The sequence below is a fragment of the Erpetoichthys calabaricus genome, chromosome 7, assembly GCF_900747795.2.
Source record: "Erpetoichthys calabaricus chromosome 7, fErpCal1.3, whole genome shotgun sequence".
Lineage (NCBI taxonomy): Eukaryota > Metazoa > Chordata > Cladistia > Polypteriformes > Polypteridae > Erpetoichthys > Erpetoichthys calabaricus.
In genome coordinates, this window is record NC_041400.2 from 180,177,456 (window position 1) to 180,202,924 (window position 25,469).

At 40.1% G+C, this 25,469-nt stretch overlaps 1 protein-coding gene across 1 annotated transcript; it reads right to left on the minus strand.

Moving 5' to 3' along the window:
- Nucleotides 1-25,469, minus strand: zgc:195282 (uncharacterized protein LOC100192223 homolog). The gene is made up of 4 exons (XM_028805788.2): nt 25,347-25,469; nt 12,811-12,905; nt 5,137-5,191; nt 1-368 (listed from the first exon to the last, which is right to left on the minus strand). The coding sequence occupies exons 1-4, from the start codon at nt 25,387-25,389 to the stop codon at nt 355-357; spliced, it is 207 nt and encodes a 68-aa protein (XP_028661621.1). The 5' UTR covers nt 25,390-25,469; the 3' UTR covers nt 1-354.

The following is a 25,469-nucleotide window of genomic DNA, read 5'->3' on the forward strand; positions in this document are numbered from 1 at the left end:
GATCTTTTATATTTTTTATTTTATATGCTGCCAGTGGCTCATATTACTATACCTGTAAACATAATGTTGGTAACATCTTTAAAACATTTACAAATGACATATGAGTTTGTATATATACACAAAAACAGAAACAATCCCATGTAATATTTATATAATTTCTTTGCTACTGAACTCCACCCCCCACCCCAAAGCCTGCACCCTGACTTCAACACATCCAGTTCTCTTTGCTATCTGCTGAAGCCTTCAAAGCATTTTCTGGTGACAAATTAAAGGTGTTGTCACTCTTCTGAGGTGTCTTCTGGCTGTAAGATGAATGTCTGTATAAAGCTGCCACCCCTGGAACTTGGGAGATGCTCACCGTCTTGGTCCTGGAGATGAGAAAATGGAAGCAAAGGTTAGTTCCAGCTGCATGCTCTTCACATGTCTTTGTTTCTTTAAAAAAGAAGTATAATGAGAAGACATATTTGGGAGTTTTTTTAACTGTACAGCTGCATATTATTGTCATACATGCACATCGGAGGAACTCTTCACAGGCTTAGTCAAGGTATGTAGTACCCTGCCAAGGAAAGAGGGGGCGCTGCTGCCAACCTTGTCTTCTTCTTTCCCTACAGCACCAAGAAGCTGCCGAATGAAGACATTTGACCCTGGCCCTTCCCGTCCTGCTGCCATAAAACCCTGAGCATCCTGGAAGGAGACATCATTTACATGCCATATGGAGCGCCACTAGAAAAGACTGAAATCAACTCCTTTTCTTTATTGAATTCCTACATACGAGACACATGCCAAAGAGCATTATTTCTTTTCTTTTTGTGTGTGGACAATAAAAGGGATGACCCAGTTGGCACCCCAAAGTTTCTTTTGCTGTCTGGAGAATGTCATTCTCGTATCCGGCCACACTGTCCATAAAAAGACCTTTTCACCAGTCTTGGTAAGCAGCTGCTGTAAGTGGGTTTGGATTTAAGCCTCTCATAGCAAAGCAGTGCCAGGACACTCCATCAAGTGAACACATCTTCTGCATCTATGTCAAGAAATGGGACATTTCATTGCACTCAGGTTATCCCATGTATTTTTCTGCTATACCTGTTTTAACTTTAAGATGGAACCCTAGATTTTGACCATCGGAAAACTCTGAAGGTTCTGAAATCCCTTAGAAAAGAGCAGTAAAGCAGTGGGGAAGAACTACAAGTGTGTTTAAATCTGTTCATAATATCCCCGTCAAACCTCCGACAGGGAAAGCTTGATTAAGAACTTGTGTTAAATTTGAACAGCATTATGACAATGCCCAAAAAATAGTCAAAAAATAGAGAGCATTTCCACTGTGTGAAATCCTATGTGTTCATTTGTGAAAGTGTTTTTTAAAGCAGCCATTAAACAACTGAGGCTGGACTTTATATGTGGGCATCTATCTATCTATCTATCTATCTATCTATCTATCTATCTATCTATCTATCTATCTATCTATCTATCTATCTATCTATCTATCTATCTATCTATCTATCTATCTATGCTACATGAGTGTCTCAGTTTGGGACCCTGAAAATCTGGTCACCTTATAATTCACCACCCATATTAATATCCATTATGGTCAGGTGCTGCAATTAAGTTTGCCTTTCATTTCTGTTTTTCCCTAACGTTTGTCATAACTGAAAAGCTTTGCAAGTCTCATTTCATGAAAATGACAACAGTCAAACATGCTTTAGAGGTTTTAGGTTATATTCATTGGCAAATAAAAATTGTCAGTGTGTGTGAATATGGGGGGGGGGGGGGGGGGTGTTTATGTTTGTGTGTGTGTGACAGAGAGAGAGAGAGAGAGTGGCCTCTGTGAAGGACTTGAGTTCCGTCCAGGCCTGCCTTTTGCCCAATTTCCTAGTAAGACAGTCTGTGGGCCCGCAACCCTGAAATTGATTGAGAAGGTTCTAGAACCTACCTACTAAATGTTATGTTTACCACAGTCATTCAAATTCCTGGGGACTTCTTTCACTAATACATTAAAATGGGACATGCACATTACCTCCTTCATCGGGAAAGCCAGGCAGAGATTGTTCTTCCTTCACCACCTTAAGAAGCTTGGCATATCAAGGCGTATATTTTACTCAAATATCATTGAGAGTACTGTAACCTCCTTCATCACTGTTTGGTTTCCTTCTGCCTCCTCTCTTTCTAAGATTCAGTTACAGCAAGTGATTTGTTCAGCTGAGAAAATCACTGACTGTTGTCTCCCAAAATGAAAGATCTGTTCATCATTAGAGTGAAAACGGAAGCAGGAAAGATTACAACTGACTTGGCCCACCCCAGCAGCAGGTTTGTCATGACCCGACCTACATGAAATCTCTGAAGCTTCTTTCCACAAAGTATTCAGATCCTAAACAAACTTACAGAAACTTACTCATGTTTTTTTGCAACATATAACTGGTAACTGTGCTGTTTATCTATTTGTAAATACTTCATACTTGCTCAACTTGTACTATTTCATGTATACTGTATATTGTTTTGTATAGATTGCCCATCTATTTCAGTTAACTATTGAAGTTTGTAGATATTTTGGTGGGTTGGTATTGTGTTGTCTTGAGTTGTTAATGTCTTGGATCCCATGTTTTGCACCTAATCAAAGTCAATTTTGATATGTTTCACATGCTAGCAACAAAGTGATTCTGATTCTGATGTTTTGGCCAGGGTTCTTTATCTGGCTTATTATTTTTGTCTTTTTCATTCTTTTTCCAACTTAAATTATTTATTATAATTATTTCTGTTAACATTGTTCTGATCATTTGTTCATTTAGGCAATATGCATAATGCTTTATCGTTTTGTCATGTTTAACAATTTTTATGTAGTTTGTTTAAATGTTCCTTGTATTTTGTAGGTGGTTCTCCAGGAGGTGGAGCCACCTCTCCACTGAGGGACAGCTTCCAGCCCTAAAAAGGATCATGGGAATTGCAGTTCCCCCTTGGCACATTGTATGTATGCTGGCAAAGGCAGTTTGGTCTTTCTTGTGAATATTGTGAATTGTTATATTCATTGGATTTTTCTGTTTTGTTTTTTGCTCTGTTTAAGAATTCTGATTAGTGAACTTTTGGAACGTTGTTTGTAGAAGACTGTGTTTTAGACAACTCCTGCTTTGCCTCTTTTTGCTATTTTGAGCTTCTGTACTTTATTTACCTTTTTTTTTTTAAAACAATCTTCAATTTTATAAACATTCTTGTGAACTTGTTTCTACCCCCAAACCCAGCCAGAGTTTTTACAGTTTCTCCTTCTGATGATACATTTTAAAGAGATTTGCTTTTTACTTTTGTATTAATTTTAAGGCTTCCTGTTTGATGCCTAGTTGGGCTTTAAGCCTCACATTTTCCTGGGTCAGGCTTCCCTTTGGTGAGATCTACTTTGTAGGCCTATTTTGAAGGCTTCACCTTTTTGCTGCTTGTGTGCTGTTCCAACAAAATACTGATCTCAGTCCATCGAAGGCTTGTATGCACCTGAATATTAAAGCTTGTGCACATTTTCTAACTTCTTTGTTCTGTGTTCACCTTTTGTATTGTTGAGTGATTGTTCCTGGTGCTTTTTCCCCACTATAATTTAGTTAGGGATAGCACCTAACTGCTACAATCCCTTGCTGTGGCATCAGTTAGCTAAATGAGATAGATAGATAGATAGATAGATAGATAGATAGATAGATAGATAGATAGATAGATAGATAGATAGATAGATAGATAGATAGATAGATAGATAGATAGATAGATAGATAGATAGATAGATAGATAGATAGATAGATAGATAGATAGATAGATAGATATCATTGAATTCAGGTGTTCCAATCACTTCCATGGCCACAGGTGTATAAACTCGAGCACCTTGGCATGCAGACAGCTTGTACAAACATTTGTGACAGAATGAGTCGCTCTCAGGAGCTCAGTGAATTCAAGTGTGGCACCGTGATATGATGCCACCTGTGCAATAAGTCCATTCCACGGTCAACTGTTAGTGGTATTATAACAAAGTGGAAGGAATTGGGAACAACAGCAACTCAGTCATGAAGTGGTAGGCTATGTAAAATCAGCTGAAACCAAACCTTACATCATCAAGTGCAATGCAAAATGTCGGATGCAGTGGTATAAAGAACACTGCCACTGGACTGTAGAGCAGTGCAGATGTGTCCTCTGGAGTGACAAATCACGTAATCTGGTGGACGAGTCTGGGTTTGGTGGTTGCCAAGGAAACGGTACTCGCCTGACTGCATTGTGTCAAGTGTAAAGTTTGGTGCAGGGGGGATTATGGTGTGGGTTTTTTTTTTTCAGGTGTTGGGCTTGGCCCCTTAGTTCCAGTGAAAGGAACTCTTAATGATTCAGCATACAAAGCCATTTTGGACAATTTCATGCTGCCAACTTTGTGTGAACAATTTGGAGATGGTCTCTTCCTCTTCCAACAAGACAAACCAGTGTACAAAGCAAGGTCCATAAAGAAATGGATGAGCGAGTTTGGTGTGGAAAAACTTGACTCTCCTGCACAGATTCCTGGTCTGAACCCAATAGAACACCTTTGGGATGAATTAGAGCGGAAACTGCAAGCGAAGCAAGCCTTCTCGTCCAACATCAGTGCCTGACCTCACGAATGCTCTCCTGGAAGAATGGTCAAAAATTCCCATAAACACACTCTAACACCTTGTGGAGAGCCTTTCCAGAAGAGTTGAAGCTGTTATAGGGCGGGCCAACTCCATATTAAAATCTATGTATTCAGAATGGGATGTCATTAAAGTTTGTGTGTGTAAAGGCAGTACTTTTGGCAATATAGGATAGATAGATAGATAGATAGATAGATAGATAGATAGATAGATAGATAGATAGATAGATAGATAGATAGATAGATAGATAGATAGATAGATAGATAGATAGATAGATAGATAGATAGATAGATAGATAGATAGATAGATAGATAGATAGATAGATAGATAGATAGATAGATAGAGGCCTAGGCAATAATAAATAGGACAGGTGCTATATAAAAGACAGACAGACACCAAGGTATGAAAGGCATGATATGATATGATATGATATGATATGATATGATATGATATGATATGATATGATATGATATGATATATGATAGAGAGATATTGCACTCTTTTTGAAAAACCAGCATCTTACCTCTGGGCCCAAATTGCTTCATGTAGCAGTGGGTGCAGTAGGGCTTGTCATCATGCTGAAAAATAACAAAACAATATTTTACGTTCAATATTTGAGTTTTATAGAATGCTCACATATTCTTTTGTCTAGCATAGCAGGTTTCCAAACAGCATCAAGATGGAGTGTTTTGGGTCCAAACAGCCAGAAACTATCTGGGTCTGTGTCATAGCAAAGTGAAAGTGTATTTATGTTTTTATGTTCCTCTGAAGTGTTTTCATTCTCCTTTGAGTCGCTGATACTGCATCAGAGTAGCGTCCATCATAAAATCTCAAATTAACAACTAACAAGGCTTGCAAAAGCAGAATCACTGGAAATTTAATACTGTCCATAAAGAGCACATGCCTAAGGAATTTTGAAAGTCTAATCTTTTTGTATTTTAAAAAGCAACAAATTAACAATAATATGTGCGGACAATCCATAAATTAAAAATAATGCCAAGGAGGTCAAGAACGCCAGAAAAAACAGACTAATTGAAAAAATACTAAGAGCAGGAAAAAAAAACACCAGGGGTCTCACGTAAAAAACTTGTTTCAGAAACATTAGAAGTGATCAAACACGAAAATTAGCTTAACTTTAAGGCAAATTTCGACCATCCATAAGTCCTACTCAGACTTTTTCGGTGCTGACATTTTAGCGACTCCAGGCAGCAGGACAATGAAATGGACAAGAAAAATCTCATTTCACTGCAGATTTTAAAGAAGTGTCACCCACGTTGTGATGTTCTTGAGCTAATTCTATCCCAGTTAACTGACATGTCCTCTCAATAGAGTTGTCTTCAGAGATGATAATAACACCAAATGCATACGCCTATCCATTCTGTCTAAAATAAAAGGGCTGTGCTGTGTTTTGTACAACATAACTGGCAGAGTTACCAAGAAGCCAACTATCACAAACACAACATGGCCCTGATGTCTGTTTCCCACTCTACTGTTTGATAAAACAAAGGAATCCCAGGTTAAGCCGGGCCACCTTGCTACAACGTTAGTTAGACATCACATATTGGAGGCAAATTAATTCTGTGATGATGCCTTTATTACAACATGTGTGCAGTCAGTTTCGCTGATTACATCATGTACAGTAGTAGTAGGGTGTTGTACTGTGTTAGCCGTTATGGATACAATGAGAAGTCAAGCAAATTGACACCATTTATTGGCTAACTTAACAGATTACAATATGCAACCTTATGGGGCCGCTAAGGCCCCTTCTGCAGGCAAAATGTAATGTCACATCTGGATACATTTTGCTTGAAGAAGGGGTCTTAGCTGCCCCATAAGGTTGCATATTGTAATCTGTTCAGTAAAAGGTGCCACTTTGCTTGACTTCTTATTGCTGTTTACATTATGTAATTCAGCAATTGCTGTGAATTGTCTTTCGGTCTCTGCCTGGTGTCACAGGTGGCTGGGTGTGGTCGGCAATCAGCTGCCTATTTAAAGGTCCGCCTCCCGACAATCAAGGCTGGAGTCGGGTTAGGAGCTGAACGAGGTCGGTGAGAGAAGGGGACAAAGAGAGGCCCTGTGTGTGAGAAGAGTTTGGGAAGAAGAGAGATGGCTAATGAGAGCCAGGACTGTGGGACTGTGGGGAGTAGTGTTGGTGCACTTATTGACTTTGTAAATAATAGTATGTATAATAAACGTATGGTGATGGACTTAGACGTGTCTGCCTGCCTGTGTCCGGGTCGCCCTATTCCACAGTGGCGTAGTCGGCAGGATGCTCCACCTGGGTCAAGGTGGGGGCCTGCGAGTAAGAAATTGTCTGTGGATGACCCGGTATGGCAGGAGACCTCACACACGTGCTGCAAGGGCGGTGTGCACCTAACCCCGCAGGGGCATATGGTAACCCGGGCCGTTAGCGGTCCGTGGGAGGACTATGTGTTTCAGGCGCGGCTCACCGACTCGGTGGCAACGCAAGGAACTGCCGGGAAGGAGAGGCTGCAGGTGGGAAAGTTGCAGCAGCAGCGGAGCTGCCCAAAAGCTTGTTCCCCTGTGAGAGATGAGGACGAGATGGCCGCCGACAGGAAGTCCCTCCTCGTGACAGGCACAGGATTGGACAGCGTGTCCTGTCTTCCTGCCAACGATTGGTCGGAGGCAAGAGCAGGGAATGTCCGTCTCGTGTCTGGAAGAAACCCGAGTGGGCCGGAGGGAAGGGCCCATGGAGAGCAGTCGGCGAGTGGCGCTGCTCAAAAGGTAAGCTCACCGCCGGCTGTTTCTCTCTTCTTGGCAGCAATTCTGCAGGAGCTGCAGGAAGGCCTACAACTGGTGCGATCGCTGCTGGCCGAGCGATGTGCCCTCCGGGCGGAGACGCAGGATTCAGGAGGGACGGCAGTGGCGTGCGATCGAGAGCCGCTGGAGAAGGAGGATCGGCGCGCTGCAGGAACTTCTGACTGGAGAGGCACAGCGGGGAAGGTAAGCAAGACCGACCCCGTGAAGCTCCGGACGCCCACGGGGCTGGGTCTGCCCTTTGGCAATGGGCAGATCCGAACCGTCACGGCGTCCCAAAGTGAAAGGAGGAAGCGGCTAGAGAAAGCCAGTTCCTCCGATATGGGAGGACGTGCAGCTGGGTGCGCACGTCCCTCGAAGGGCCGTCCTCTGTTGGGGCAGAGGAATAACCCGCATTCTGAGAGGAGCCAAGCGAGTGTGCTCCAGCTGGTGGTCCAGTGGCGGGGATCACGGACTGCTCGAGCAGGGAAGCCAGAAAAGGGAGCATCAGGGTGCCGATCGGAGCAGAGAGCGTTGGCCCAACAGAGAAGACGAGCCGAGGAGCTGCGTCAGGGCAACGTCTCCGCCCCTTGTTTTTCTATTTTGTTTATAGGATCGGGCCCTAGGCTACAGTGTGTCGGCTTGCCGCCGAGGAAGGCCAGTCCTCGCGGATCGGTCCGCTGGCCCCTGGAGGTCTCAGCTTGCGGGGGAGTCATGTCACAGGTGGCTGGGTGTGGTCGGCAATTAGCTGCCTATTTAAAGGTCCGCCTCCCGACAATCAAGACTGGAGTCAGGTTAGGAGCTGGACGAGGTCGGTGAGAGAAGGGGGCGAAGAGATGCCCTGTGTGTGAGAAGAGTTTGGGAAGAAGAGAGATGGCTAATGAGAGCCAGGACTGTGGGGAGTAGTGTTGGTGCACTTATTGACTTTGTAAATAATAGTATGTATAATAAACATGTGGTGATGGACTTAGACGTGTCTGCCTGCCCGTGTCCAGGTCGCCCTATTCCACACTGGTCACCCTGACCATATGGAAATTGAATGTATCTGGGTGGTATTTTAATGTTTCCCAGGGCTTGAAGTGGGATGCTGCTTTTGCAGGAGATGCAGTAGTATCTGAAGTTGCCCTAAGAGTAAGCAAACACAAAAGGGGAGCACCGGCAGTGATTTAGTTCCACTTCAAGTGCTTACTATACCATACCATAAGGATCTGATGGCATGACACAGCTCAGGCATGGCTGTGGGATTCCTGACTGGTCTGCCAATTGCCTCTGAAAAGCATTTTTCACCAAGTACCCTATGGTTGTTAAAACCTGTAATTTCTGCATGATGGTCCCTGCAATGTAGGCTCCAATTGAGCACACAACTCCAAGAGGATGGCCCCAGAAAGTCTAAGCAAGTCATCTTCATGAGCCGAAAAGTCATTGCAATGCCTGAAAACTCAAACCCGACAGCTGCTGAGCCTCGCAAAGGTTGGCCACATTGTAATGGCTTGTGCAGTACCACACAACACACACCTGAGATAGGCCAAGATGAGAGAATGGACGGGCCAGACCCTGTTCCTCAGGACGTCAACGTAATGGCAGTTCAAAGACTTTTGGACGTTATAGGAGAAGTGTAACAAGACTTGTATATACTGCAACATGGACAGTTACCTGGAAAAATGATTTAAAATGTTTTTTTCTTTTTTGCTTTCTCTACTCAGCTGCTGTCACTTCCTCTCACTCTTGTTTGTTTGTGAGTCTATAGAGAGGCTAGCAAAAATAATGATTTTATGGTCTCTATTTTGATCACTGATACTTTAAGTTCAAGTTCAGTGAAGTTTTGTTTTCTGTGTTTGTACTAAAGACATCATTCAGGAAGATGGCCAAATCTATATGGTCATTAGATCATCAATATTCAAAACAGGCGTTTTTATTATGCCATACGTGGTTACCAGTGGGAGGTGATGTGGAGAGGCTAAAAGCATTTTAAATTGACTTGACTGATCTTTTTGAGTGTTAGCAAAAAATTTAGTATGGAATCTAATCAAGGTTTTATATATAAGGCCCCAAGTATTCTGCCAAAGGGTGGGGATAAGGTCAGCCACATGGGAGATTAAAGATATGGGTCAGAAGATGAAACTTAAGGAAGCCTTCCCAAAGTCAAATTCCTTTAAATTAGTCCTAAGTATTTTTCAGTACTTTAAGCATTAACCAAAACTCATCGTCACTATCACTGTAGCTAGTTTGAATCCTGTAGTAATAGGTTTGAAGTGTGCCACTGTGATCCGTGAAGTTTATTTCAAAGCCATTAATAAGTTGACGGGCGGCACGGTGGCGCAGTGGGTAGCACTGCTGCCTCGCAGTTAGGAGACCCGGGTTTGCTTCACAGGTTCTCTCCGTGTCTGTGTGGGTTTCCTCCCACAATCCAAAGACATGCAAGTTAGGTGCATTGGCGATTCTAAATTGTGCCGTGTGTGTGTGTGTGTGTGTGTGTGTGTGTGTGTGTGTGTGTGTGTGTGCGCCCTGCGGTGGGCTGGCGCCCTGCCCGGGGTTTGTTTCCTGCCTTGCGCCCTGTGTTGGCTGGGATTGGCTCCAGCAGACCCCCGTGACCCTGTAGTTAGGATATAGCGGGTTGGATAATGGATGGATGGATAATAAGTTGACAGGGTGAAACTGGCAAGGAAGATGGACAGAAACATGTGAAAAGATAACCCTGGCAGGCTATTTTAAAATGTGGACATTTGTTAAACCAATATATAGTCAGACTGACCAAAGGGCACTGTCTACAGAAGCCATGAGTGATTAGGACAGGGGAAGGTGTTGTTTGGGCATAGTCCATAAATAACATAGACAGCTAAGATGTGTGTCTGTGGCAGAGCGACGGGCGCTCAGCAGGCTCCTATCAATTATGGAAAATCCACTGCATCCACTAAACAGTGTCATCTCCAGACAGAAGAGCAGCTTCAGCGACAGACTGCTGTCAATGTCCTGCTCCACAGACAGATTGAGGAGATCGTTCCTCCCCCACACTATGTGACTTTTCAATTCCACCCGGGGGGGTAAACGTTAACATTATATAAAGTTATTGTCTGTTTTTACCTGCATTATTATCAATCTTTAATATTGTTTTTTGTATCAGTAAGGTGCTGCTGGAGTAAGTGAATTTCCCCTTGGGATTAATAAAGTATCTATCTATCTATCTATCTATCTATCTATCTATCTATCTATCTATCTATCTATCTATCTATCTATCTATCTATCTATCTATCTATCTATCTATCTATCTATCTATCTATCTATCTAAGATGGTAGTTCCCATACCTGGCGGGGTTCATAACAAATTCTATGAATGTGTAAATACTGTATGTGAGTGTTTATAATGACGTAGATCCATCACGATGCCAGAAGCCGTCTCCATGCCGCTGAACCCCCTGCCTGACTGGGCTTGTATAGCTGTCAGCATTCCCCACTGAAGAAGCTGAATGACGACTGTACATTCCATTGGCTTTTCTCCGGCCTGGATATGTATGTATAAATAATTATGCATTGTATTTTGGGGGTGGAAGCTACATTTTGTAGCCATTTAAAGACATTTATCTCTTTTTGTAACCATATTGCTCTCATCTGATTATTTCCGCCATGGTTACTAAAGGAATGTGTATGCCTCAAGTCTTCTCTGCATCAATAAAGAACACAATCCCAGGGTGCAAGCGCCCCGTGCTGGATACAAAACCCAAAGGACCTTAATCAAAAATACAACAGTACACAAAATATCCCAGTACTAGGTGGATTGATTGCCTCGCGCTGCTGAATTATGTATCATCTTGTCAATGGTGTCATTTAATGTGACTTTCAGGTGATGTTATCTAGCAACTTGAAAATTGTGTTCATACCTACCATATACAAAATGCTCATAACAAACACTTCAAACCATCACAGTTATTACAAAACAAATCATTTATTTTGAATATTACTGTTTTTAAAAATAATAAAATATTTTAAAATCCTGAGTTTAGGCATGACTGAACAGTGCTATGCTGATAAGAAGTTAACAAATTTCTGAATTCACAACACCGGAAGTACACACAATAGAAGGTGAACAAAGGATGTGAAACTCCAGCTGCTTGTCCTGAACTAACTAAACAGGCAAACCATTGCCGTGGCTGCTGTTGTGGTGTGAAATTTTGCATACAAGTTGATAAATAGTTGTATATCTTTATTTGTAACTTAGATAAAGCAATGTAATATTAGTGTTACATTATTGATAAGAACAGCAATGGTTTGATGGTTTAAGAACCCCTTCCACCCCTTTTAGGACTGAGTCTCTTTGTAACTTTACGACAGGGTTGGGTGAAGTGCCTCAGACAAGTTTGGCTAATATTTCTCTGCTAAAGTCTCTCAGTCAACCCACACAGAAAAGCCAGGCTGCCTAACTGCCAAGATTTACCTTAACACATGTTTTGGAAGGCAGGTGTGAAGGTTTTCTGTCCCCCCATTGTTCTGAAGTATGGCTGTTTGGAACTGTCTTGTATCAAAAGCCTTTAAGTACCATGACGCCCTATTGGCTGTAGGGGTTAGACAGAAAACCTATAGATTTGCTTGCTTTACCTCACCCTCTCTCTCACCAAACTGATGAAAAACCATCACACACCATGAACTGAAAAGGACAACACAATGAAGAGCACAGCTTGGCAGCCATATTGAGACAGGCATGTGGCCTGTTCTGAAGAAAGCTGACCACAAAATGATGCCTTAACTAGAGACATTTTAAGTAACTAACAAGTCTGTGTGCCGCCTGAAACTACACATCACCATTTATCAGGTTGTATGGTTGCCAGTATTCACTTGTACTTTGCTTATTGTTATCATTTATGAATATTATCAATAATACATTATTTAAAGTTGTAACTTAACTCTTGCTTGTCTTTTATTACACCTAATTTCCTGAGGTTATAAATGTAGAAGGGAAGGTGGGGAGAAGTTATATGGTACAATACCTTATAAACAGTGGTAAGTCTGGGAGATTTGAGGCATTCTGACAAAGACAACGCATTAATAATACAAAAGGGGAAAGTAGAGTAATATGTTACTCTACCAAGACAAAACAATTGGAAATACACAGGTTCACCTTTATAGTGTTGCCTCAATTATGTCAGAAATATCACACCACCCAAGGAATTTTGAGTTAAGTTATTAAGGATACAACTGGGTGGCACATACTGTATGTAAAAATAAAGGTGGCATCATAACAAAACAATAAAAATGTTATACAGTATTACATGCAAAAACTAACATGAAAATCAGAATCCTTGGTTCCTAGAACCCTAACTGTGATGTGCTGATCATCATTTTTCATGCAACCGACACCAAGAAAGATGACTAAAATTCATCAACACCACGAAGAGAGCTAGACATGATCATTTAGACATGAAATATTTAACACTGACAAGATTCATACCTCTGCATGCTGTCCAGAGCTGAGCTGCCTCTTGCACTGGTAGCATTTCAGGCATAGCGGATGATAATCTCTTCCAAGGGAGCGCTTCTTTTCTCCTGTGAAGAAAGAAAAGTACGTAATGAGGATGACTGTGCTGCACAAAAAACACCAAAGGTATATCCTGGGTGGAAAGTGTCAGGGTTCGTCTTCTAGTACTCTGTTACTCCCAAACTGTATTCATTCAATTCACATTAAAACTGAACACTGGAGCATTCGGGTAAAGCAATGTGTTGTAACAGAATGCTATAGTATGATGGATCCACTAGATGGCATTATGTAGTTATATTGTGTAAAAGAGACGGTTATTACTACAGGTACCTTAATCCAAATAGCTGTATAACAAAATAAATTTAAACACAATATAGTTCGGTGTTTTACAAGAATGTATAACTTTAATAGATAACAGGAAACAAAACTCAGGATTGAGCACAACAATCTTGGCACGGGAAGATGACTTAAGGAGAGGGAGTTGCTGATAAAAAGTTAATTTATAAAATCATTACTTAATAATTGAATTGTTTTGGAGATATTCACTTAGACATCAGCTATTAAAGATGTTTCAAACTGTACATATACAAATCATGTGCTTCAAACGGAAACAGGCTTGTCCAAGAAAGAAATCAGTAGGACATGCAATAAGACCATTTCATCTCATCCCATTTTCTTAACCGTCAGATGAATTGGGAGAGTGCAAAACCCATTCATGGATCAAAATTTTAAATTTACTATTCTAGGCAAGAAGAAGAAACTTAAGACTGCCCCCCTGCACAATTTGATGCGTTGCATTGTTTAATATGAGGATGTAAATGTCCATCTATGAAGAAACCCAACCGAGCCCTCAGAAGCCCCCTGATGTATTAACCCGTTAAACACAAAGGTAATGTAGTGACCAGAGTAAATAAGAACCGGAGGAGTCATAGCTGTCAGGGCTTCTCTGAGTTTATTTAAATTCCATACAAATGGAGTACTATCATTAGCTACGCAATTTGGGTTATGGAGTACACATTCAACACACAAAATTGACGTATCAAAGTCCTATTAACTTGCATATGTCAGCTACTACAGCTTATCTGTCAAGTTCTCTTCTCGCTGCCATCCTTTAGTTTCCTCACTTCTAATCACCCTCACCTCACACTTCTACCCCTGTCACTCATGGAGGAGTGTCCGCTTCTTACAATTAGAAATTTCTCCTACCAGTCCTCTCATTCTCTCACACAAAAGGCAGCAAGTGACTGTCTGCACGTCACAACATAAAAGGCAAAATGTGAAGAAACCCAACAGAGATCTCACGCACCGCATGATGTGTTTAGTCTGTTAAACACAGGGATGTAAAAGGCCAGCTGTGAAGAAACCCGTTATGTTTGTATTAAAATGATTATCAGTCCATTCAGACAGGATTTTATGGTAAGTGACAGAGATAAGTGGTGTGTTCTGCTCCTACTCTGTTCAAAGCTTACATGGACTGACTGTTGGGCAAAGTCATGGGGTCCAGCGGCTGTGGGGCATCTGTTGGCGAAGAAAGATTCACGGATCTTGACTTTACTGACGATGCTGTGATCTTTGCGAAGTCAATGGAGGCTCTGATTGGGACTCTTGAAAGACTGAGAGAGGAGTCTGAGTGTCTGGGCTTGCGAGTGTCCTGAATGAAAACCAAGATCCAGGCCCTTAGTGACCTCTTAGGCACGGCCATCAGCATTGTGTCTGTCTGCGGAGAGACCTTTTTGAGAGGTTTACTGATCTCGGCAGTGACATTCATGTCACTCTTCCTATGAAGTCAGTAGACAGATTGGGAGAGCATGGGGGTTATGAGGTTGCTGGAAAGGGGTGTGTGGCGCTCCCAATATCTCTGCAAAAGGACAAAGGTCCAAGTCTTTAGAGTCCAGAATTCCTTTTGAGGTCAGAGTTCACATATAAAACAGTGCTCTCTAAAGGCCGATGTTCCCACTGAATCTCTGGACCCTGACACTAACTATCAAAATCAGACTGTGGCTTGCCTATTTCCCCACTTGTTTGCTGCCCTGTGCCAACCTGGTGGTCAAAGGCAATTCTCCTCTGAAACCTACCAGTTCATTATTCATTCCGCAGTGTCAAGTAAAATAAGGTGACAATTCATCCATGCATTACCAAATGTGTTTAATCCAGTTCAAGTTATGAAGGTGGAAGTGCTGTGCAGTTAGGTGGGGTCTGAGTGAGTGGGAGAGCTCAGCTGACGTCATCTGGAAGCACTCCTATGTGTCTGGCCCAAGGTGGAGGAGTCTCCTATAACTCAGGCCAGTAAGAAATCACTTCTAAGAGCTGTTGTAATCCTGACAGTGCTGGCCACAATGTAACCACAGTGTAAATATGCAAACTGAAAAGGCTTGTGGGGTGTGTGTGTGTGTGTGTGTGTGTGTGTGTGTGTGTGTGTGTAAGAGTCCACGATAAAACAAAGGTCTTATGACCATGAGCCAGCTCTGGCAGCACTTGGCATAAGGGAGGCCTGCAACGATGGCACACTCATACTACATCACACAGGGTCAATTTACTGTTATTTGCTAATACATCATGCGTGGCTTTAGGCAGAACTCTGAGGAAAACCCACACCAACACAGTGAGAACATGCAGACTTCACAGGGTGGTGGCAGAGCTTGCGCATTACAATCCTGGACTGGATTATGAAGTTTACAAACCGGAGGACTGAACCGTTGCTTCTCATAAACAGAAGTTTAACCCAACCCGTACAATACTAACAGCTGAGTCACTTGAAACAAAGTCATAGTGTTGAAAAAAAGGAAGCATAGCAAATTATCTAACATCAGGCTCATTTGTTTCTACTTCCGTATTGAATTTGTAAGTCAGGGGATTTCGGTGCTAGACAAAACCACACGTCTGCTTCTTTTTTGGCCTCTTTTAGAAGTGCTGAAAATGAATTCATTTCACACAGAAATATGCACCTGTGATCATGAGCCAGACCTGCCCCTACGATATCAGCTAATAGAATATTAAATGTAATATAAGTATTAGTTATATTTTACACCACTCATGCAGCATTGAGGATGGTGCAGTAGTCAACATTGCTAATTCAAGCCTTTAAGGATGTGGGTTTGAATCATGGTTGTCTGTGTGGTGGTTGCATATTCTTACCATGGCTGCATTTTCCTTTGTGCAGATATTCTGGTTTAGACAGATAGATAATTAAAAACTTACATTTATATAGCGCTTTTCTAGACACTCAAAGCTATTTGCCTAGACAGTAGGGGATGCCTCTTCAACTACCATCATTGTGCAGCATTCACCAAGTTGATGCAATGGCAGCCATTCTTGTGCCAGCACACTCGGCACATATTAGCTTATTGGGTGGTGAAAGGATTAGAGAGCTACTTACACAATAAGGGATGGGGTTGATTAGGGGGCAGAATAGACAAGATCATGGTGGAGAAATTAGCCGGGACATCGGGGAACACCATACAGTTTCCAAATGATGCCCAAGGATCTTTTATGACAACAGAGAGCCAGAATCTTGATTTAAGGTCTCATTCATTTTTTACAGCACAGTGCGTCCATCGTTGCACTGGAACATTGGGATACACACACAGAACACAGATTGCTCTTCCAGTAGCAATCCAAGCTTTTCCTACATAGTGTTCCATCTAGGTACTGGCTGGGCCCAAACAAGTTTAGTTTCCAGGTGGTATGACTACTGGAAATACAGTAAGTGACTGTACCCTGTAATGAACTATTCGGGATTGGTTCCTACCTTGTGTCTTAGCTTGCATTGGTTTTTCATAATACTTCAAAAAGACTAGGAAAATGGGGGATGGATTGGTACAATATTACAGCCTTCATCTAGTTTGTATTACAGTATGCTATTTTACGCTAAAATGGAGGTCATAGAGTAGAACTCTTTTTCAGTTTCTATTTGAGAAGCTCCGAGTTCTTTCTGTCATGCTAGCGCCAAATCCATCAAGTAACCTAACATAATACTTTGAAACCCACTTGATTCAAATGAGGGTTGTGGAATGATGGAACCTGATCCACTAGCATTGGGAGCAAGGCAGGAAATGAATCACTTGCCTAACATATAATGATATAGTTGTTACATTCTAATGGATATTGGGAACCACTCTACAGCAGCTACAATTAGAGATAGAACATCTGAAACCTTTGTGGTATGATTCGTCACTCCAGACAACAGGTGTTATGTGTTTGTGCGTGTATTAGTTATAGCATACCTTACCATTTTTAAAACCTGCTTAATCCTGGGCAGTATCGCAGGAGGCTGGTGCATATCCCAGCAAACACGGGACGTAAGGCAAGAATAATATCTGGAAAGAGTGCCAGTCCATCATAGGGTTAACACACACACACATATAATAGGACCACTGCAGCATCACCAAGCCACCTAACCTGCTTGTCTTTGGACTGTGTGAGGAAACCCATACAGACATGGGGAGAACATTCAATGTAGGGAGGATGTGGGATGTGAACTCCTGGCCTCCTTACTGCAAGACACCAGTGCTACCACTGCAACTCGGTGCCATCCTGGATTAGTTATAAGAAGAGGTACAGTCATTAGACTCTTTAATCTATCTATCTATCTATCTATCTATCTATCTATCTATCTATCTATCTATCTATCTATCTATCTATCTATCTATCTATCTATCTATCTATCTATCTATCTATCTATCATATAGTATCTTTCCTATCTATCTACACTGTATATATTATATAGTGCCTTTTACATCTACAGTATCTGTCTATTATACAGCACCTTTCCTATCTATCTATCTATCTATCTATCTATCTATCTATCTATCTATCTATCTATCTATCTATCTATCTATCTATCTATCTATCTATCATATAGTATCTTTCCTATCTATCTACACTGTATATATTATATAGTGCCTTTTACATCTACAGTATCTGTCTATTATACAGCACCTTTCCTATCTATCTATCTATCTATCTATCTATCTATCTATCTACACTGTATATATTATATAGTGCCTTTTACATCTACAGTATCTATCTATCTATTATACAGCACCTTTCCTATCTATCTATCTATCTATCTATCTATCTATCTATCTATCTATCTATCTATCTATCTATCTATCTATCTATCTATCTATCTATCTATCTATCTATCTATCTATCTATCATATAGTGTCTTTCCTATCTATCTACACTGTATATATTATATAGTGCCTTTTACATCTACAGCACCTTTCCTATTTATCTATCATATAGTGTCTTTCCTACCTGTCTATCAGTTAAGGGCAAAAAGTTTCCATACAACTTGGCTAAAAACTTTCAAACTCAATGTTTCACAACTCTGATCACGTCTCACCACCTTACAATTAGGATATCAAATTTATAAGTAGTAATATCAAAATAATAGCTAAAAGACAGATTTATTTCAGTCTTTATTTATTACTAAGGAGGCCAAGTCCCCCTGGAGCCTTTGGCTCCCAACCCCCAGTTGTGGCCTGGTAGGCCTCCCCACTTGCGGCAAAAATCACAAAATTCTATAAATACGTAAAAGAAAAATTAATTATTATTTAACAGAGTAAAAAATTAAAATGAGAATAAAATATTTACTCTCTTACCGATTGAAGTACAGTATTCCTGTTAAACTGAAGTCCACTATGCTCGATGAGTATTTATAAGAGAATAAATAAACGATCCATTCATTTTAACGGACATCCTTATAGATAAAAAAAACTTTTTAAAAAAATGACTCATTTAAAAACGTAAAAAAATCACGTGAAAACTAAAGTGCTATGCAATAGGTCATCGTAACTCGACCTTCAGCTAACTAAATCAACTAGATACAAACATTGGTGTTCTGAATTGGTCATTTTTTTAATAGTTTGTTCCTGTGCAAGAAAGTTTACTTGATCAAAAATAATGTAATTGATTGAATTAAATTAAAATAAATTATTGAAATAAAAATGATTAATTGAAATTAAAAACCACGACTTTCTTGATATTAAAAACCACAACTTTCTTGATATTTTACTTTATAATTTAAAAATGGAATAAGAATCTGAAAATCTAGCAACATCACATTGAAGTTTGATCAATTCTGAAAAAAATGATACCAAACATATATATGCAGGTTTTAAAATAAGCCCGATTTAAAGTGTGACAATAAACGTGACAAAAAAAGTCACATAAAATCGTTGTACTTTTAGGCTTAGGATTTTAAATATAGAGAGTAGATATCAGATATTCATTTGTTTAAAAGTTTCCACACACTTGGTTAATATTTGATGCATTGCTTATTAAAACCTCAACTTGAATGAAATACTTTAGGTTGCAATCCACAAGCAATACGTGGGTGGATATTGTGCCCATTCCTCCTGACAGAACTGCTGTACGTCAGTTAGGTTTGTGGGCTTCCCTGCTCAAACGTATTTTTCCAGTTTTCAGGCTCAGGTGATGGCTGCTGCAATACTTTCACCTTATTGTGTTTAAGCCATTTTGTTGCATATTTGGAGGTATGCTTAACATTATTGTCCTGCTGGAATACAAATTTGCAACTGAGTTTTAATTTCTATGGCTGATGTCTTGAGAAATTTTCAGATAGATAGTCCTACTCCATCATGATGCCAGTTAGCAGGCCCTTAACCAGAAAGTCAGTAACATCCCAAAGGTACTGTGAAGGTACTTAGTAACTTATATATACTAATTATAGAGGGACAAGTGCTGCTTAGATTAAATGGGCTGAAATCTAACAAATCAGCAGGACCAGATAACATGTATGCTTGAGTGCTTGAAGAAGATAGCGAGTACATATATGAACCTTTGGCAGTTTTTTGAAAGCCTCTGCAGACTTGGGGAAACTGGGAAATATTATTCTGTTGTATAAAAACGGTGATCAGCTGATTCAAGTCACTATAGACCAGTAAACATAATGTGCATCACAGATAAATTAATGGAAAGAATTTTTAAGGATATGATTGAGCAGCACATTACAAGAGCAGGAGTTTTAGCAAGTATTTAACATGAGTTCAGACAAGAAAAATGTTTCATTAAAATTCTGAAATTCTATGAGGAAGCAACAAAAGGATATGATCAGAGAGGTGTGTATGATCTTATTTTTTTCGCTTTCCAGACAATGTTTAATAGGATACTACATAAAAGGTTAGCGGTCAAACCACAAGAAGTGGGAATTTAGGGTGCAGTCTATAGATGGGTTCAAAACTGTCTCAAGCACGGAGAACAAAGGGTTTAGATGAGGGGCTCTTTTTTTAGAAGTAGGGGATGTTAAAAGTTAAGAGATCAGGATTCAGGATAGGAAAATAAACAACAAGCTGGTAAAGTTTGCTGATGATACCAAGACAGGTGGATTGGCAGATAATCTTGAATCTGTTGAATCATTACAGAAGGATTTGAATAGCATACAGGCTTGGGCAGATTTGTGGCAGATGAAATTTTATCTCAGTAAATGTAAAGTTTTACACATAGGAAATAAAAATGTTAGGTTTAAATACACAATGGAAGGACTAAACCTTGAAGGCACACACTATGAGAAGGTCTTAGGAGTCACAGTGGACTTATCACTATCTACATCCAGAGAGTGTGCAGAAGCCATTAAGAAGGGTAAAGGATGTGACGAAGTGTGTGTTACATGTCAAGGGAAGTTATGGTTAAAGTATTTAATATAGTAGTGAAGCCTCGCCTGGAGTTCTGTGTGTAGTTTTGGTGTCCATATTACAAAAAGGACATAGCAGCACTAGACAAAAGTCCAGAGAAGAGCAACTAGGCTGACTCCAGGGCTAAGAGGTATGAGCTATAAGGAGAGACTGAAGCAGTTGAACCTTTTTAGTGTAAGCAAATGGCAATAAAGAAGTGACAGGATTGAAGTCTCTCAGCTATTATGTTGACATTCTTAAGGAAATAAGGTTGATACCCTCATTGACTTAACACAGGGAATGTACAGCAACAGGACGCATGTGTAAAATGGAGTTTGAAAGTCTTTAGCTGAGGTGGATGAAAACGTTTCACCTCAACTGTATCCATCTATCATATAGTACCTATTCGATCCAGATAGAATTTAAGCATTTATATTGTTCTTTTATACAATTTAAGCATTTATATTGTTCTTTAATACAAGTATTTAATGTGACAGATAGCTAGATAGACCAGCTTGTCTGGCACCAACAACCAGGCCATGTTCAAAGTTACTGGATCCATGTTTTCATATTGTTGATGCCAAATTCTGACCCTACCATCCGAATGCCACAGCAGAAATCGAGACTCATCAGACTAGATAACATTTTTCCAATCTTCTGTTGTCCAATTTTGGTAAGCCTGTAAGAATTGTAGCCTCAGTTGCCTGTTCTTAGCTGACAGGAATGGCACCCGGTATGGTCACCTGCTGCTTAAGCCCATCTGCTTTAAGGTTTGACGTGTTGTGCATTCAGAGATGCTCTTCTGCAAACCTCAGTTGTAATGAGTGGTTATTTGAGTTACTGTTGCCTTTCTATCAGCTCAAATCAGTCTGGCCATTCTCCTCTGACCTCTGACATTTAAACCCAGAGAACTGCCACTCACTGGATATTTTCCCTTTTTCAGACCATTCTTTGTAAACCCTGATTGTGTATGAAAATCCTAGTAGATCAGCAATTTCTGAAACACACAGACCAGCTCGTCTGGCACCAACAACCAGGCCATGTTCAAAGTTACTTCAGTCACCTTTCTTCCCCATTCTGATGCTCAGCTTGAACTTCAGCAGGACGTCTTGACAATGTCTACATACCTAAATGCATCGAGATGCTGCATTGTGATCGGCTGAGTAGATATTTGAGTTAACAAGCAGTTGAACAGATGTACCTAATAAAGTGGCCAGTGACTGTATATGGTCTGTGATACCAAATTAGGTGGACTGGCAGATAATCAAAAATACATTGAATCATTAGAGGGACTTGAGCAGATGAAATTTACTGTCAATAAATGTAAAGTATTATGTGTAGGAAGTAAGAATGTTAGGTCTGAACACACAATGGGAGGTCTGAAACTTGATAGTACACCTTATGGGAGGGAATTAGAAGTTCATACTGAACTTAACACTATCAACTGCCAGACAGCGTTCAGAAGCCATTAAGAAGGCTAACAGAATGTCAGGTTATATAGCGCCTTGCTGTGTGGAGTACAAGTCACAGGAGGTTCTGCTCAAGCTTTATAACACACTGGTGATGCCTCATCTGGAGTAGTGGGTGCAGTTTTAGTCTCCAGGCTACAAAAAGGACAAAGCAGTGCTCACGGCCATCTTAACAGCATTATAGGCCCCGGGCAAAGCAGTGCACTGGGTCCCCTACCTACACAACCACTCGACAAGTCACAACATACATACATTAGCATGGGGCCCCTATGCTCATGGGTCCCCCAGGCGGCTGCCCAGAGTGCCACTGTGTTAAGATGGCCCTGGCAGTGCTGGAAAAAGTCCAGAGAAGAGCGACTAGGCTGATTCTAGGACTGCAGGGGATGAATTATGAGGAAAGATTTAAAGGGCTGAGACTTCTCAGGAGATTAAAAGGTGACATGACTGAAGTGTTTAAAATTATGAAGGGAATTAGTCCAGTGGATTGAGACGGTGACTTTAAAATGAGTTCATCAAGAAAACAGGGACACAGTTGAACACTTGTCAAAGGTAAATTTTGCACAAACATTAGGAAGTTTTTCTTCACACAGAGCACCTCAGACATATGGAGTAAGTGACCAAGTAGTGTGGTAGACAGTAGGACTTTCAAAACTCGACTTGATATTATTTTGGAAGAATTAAGTGGATAGGACTGGTGGGCTTTGTTGTGCTGAATAGCCTGTTCTCGTCTAGATTGTTCTAATGTTCTCAAAGATAGGTAATACAGTAATTTAAAAATCTTTGCAGTTGCTTGCCTTAAGTGCACCCCTGCGCTGTTCCTCTGTATTTGATTGTGTGAATGTTTGTGTAAAGCCTGTAAAGGTAACTCTCTCAGCATGCCTCCAACCTCCTCTTCATGCGTCTCATACTTGCACTTCCACAACTGACCAATCAGAATCATCTGAGGGACTGGACACACAGACGTTAGTGTTTCATTATATGATAGATAGATAGATAGATAGATAGATAGATAGATAGATAGATAGATAGATAGATAGATAGATAGATAGATAGATAGATAGATAGATAGATAGATAGATAGATAGATAGATAGATAGATAGATAGATAGATAGATAGATAGATAGATAGATAGATAGATAGATAGATAGATAGATAGGATTTTTTTGTGAATTGCTTTTAACTAAAACTTCAAACATTAGTACAACCACAGTAGGTAATGCATTCTTATCTTTATTCTTGCTTTTCTGAGATGTCATCACTGCAAAAACAAACATATTCTGTAAAAACTCCATCTCAAACTTTTTAAAAAGATAGTCCAGGAATTCGAACAGACGTGTTTACCTACAGCAGCGCATGAAAACATGAAATGCAGTTACCTTCTGTGAACAGGTGAAAGGACAAGAGCTGATCTCAATGGACCCCATTATCAGATAATAATGATCTGCTGTAGTAGCGATGGCTCATTGTAACACCCTGCAGTGCAGATCCCCAGACATATTGCGAGTTTGTATAGTGCCCTCCAAGCAGGTGCAGCTGTGATATTTCGATTCAAACAATCCCTCCTGAGTGTCAGGTGAGTTATACGGTGTGAAAATGTGAGTCCTTAACGCACAATGTGTACAGAGATTTCTTACCCAGACAGTTAGATAAAATTCCCTCATCATCAATATTTAATTTCCCCAAAAAACTGCAAAAGTCCACAAAGTTGGGCTTCACAAGAACTTCAAATTCTGAATTCTAATCTAACGTGGGGAAGTCCCCAGATATGACCAGCACTGCCTCTACATTTCTGAGCACCATTTGTATTTGACTCAGCAGAGCTCCTCTTAGGTGTGCTGACCTCACACTCATTTCAGATTCTAATTCAAGTGCAGCTTACCATTTTTGTTTTGATCACCAACTTTTGTCATTTTTTAAAAATTATTATTAATTAATGAATAAAACTAGCAGATTCTAAAAGTGACCACTTTAAGATAATATTCCAAATAAAAGGGTCTTCTACAAAGCAAAAAGGAAAAGGGCACATTTGCACCTACTTTAGTTCATCTGCCTTATTAAAATGATATTATGATTAAAAAAACTTGTAAAACTAATAAAATTAAATTGCTGAAATGAATAAGGAAAAGATGCTGATGAATGTTTAAACCCCACACACAGCCCCCCAATAAACAATAAAACGCACAAGCCAAGGGCCTCCAGGGCAATGGATAGTGGATTTGGACCATTAAACAACTTGAGTAAAGCTAGCAGTCTTAAGGCAGTCTCTACTCTGCAGAAGACATCCATGACCCCTTTCATCTATGGGAAGGTGTTACCCACCTCTTACTCACCTAGTGCAGGACATCCCAAAAAAACAAAAATCAAGCAGAATCTTTTTAGTAAAGCAATTAGGGAATCAGTGCACCAAAATCTCTCCAGCAATATTGAAGAAATGATGATATTAATAATGATAGATAGATAGATAGATAGATAGATAGATAGATAGATAGATAGATAGATAGATAGATAGATAGATAGATAGATAGATAGATAGATAGATAGATAGATAGATAAAGGCACTATAAATGCTTATATAAGTACAGAACAGATAAATAGAAAAAGCATGATTCCAACAATATCAGGAAACGAGCCTGGACAGACCACAAGTCCCATATGCACATACCCCACATGTATGGCAGTTGTTATATTCTAGTGGGCATGAAGAAACACCCTACAGCAGGAAAAGTTACAGTTAAAAAAATGTGAAACCTTTGTGATGTGATTCTTCACTACAGGCAACAGATGTACTGTATGTGTATATGCATTAGCTATAATAGGAATAAATTAAACAATAACTTTCATCTATCTATTTATAGTGCCTATTAGATAGATAGATAGATAGATAGATAGATAGATAGATAGATAGATAGATAGATAGATAGATAGATAGATAGATAGATAGATAGATAGATAGATAGATAGATAGATAGATAGATAGAGTATCTATGTAACTATAAATCAGATAAAACAAAAGAGCACAATAAAATAGATTGATGGATTGCTCTAATGTAAGCGATAGGTGAATAGACGTTGATGAGCTATGTTGTGCTGAATTGTCTGCTTATGTTGTAATTGTTCTGATCTTCTAATGCAAGTCAGATAAGGCAGCTGGACGTTCTTGGTTTCTTCTCTATGTTACTAAAAAAGAATTTTACGCCTAAAATTCAAAGGCCAAGACTACCAATCAGATTTTTTGCACTTGTACCTTCAGTCTAAATGTGATTTCTGAACAGACTTTGTAACAAAAGCTTGCATATCCTACACACACTTTACAGTCAGGCCTCAGGTTCTCGTAAGTTTTAGTTCATTGCATTTTCATCTTCCCCACTCCTCATTAGTAAAGAATAATATAAAGAAACTTACCAAAATAAACTGGCTTTCCACAGATGGGGCAATAAGCAACCATTTTTGTTCACGCCGTTATTAGTCTCACTAAGCTAACAGGAAAACCATTGCCCCAGATATGCTGATGACGTAGGTTTCTCT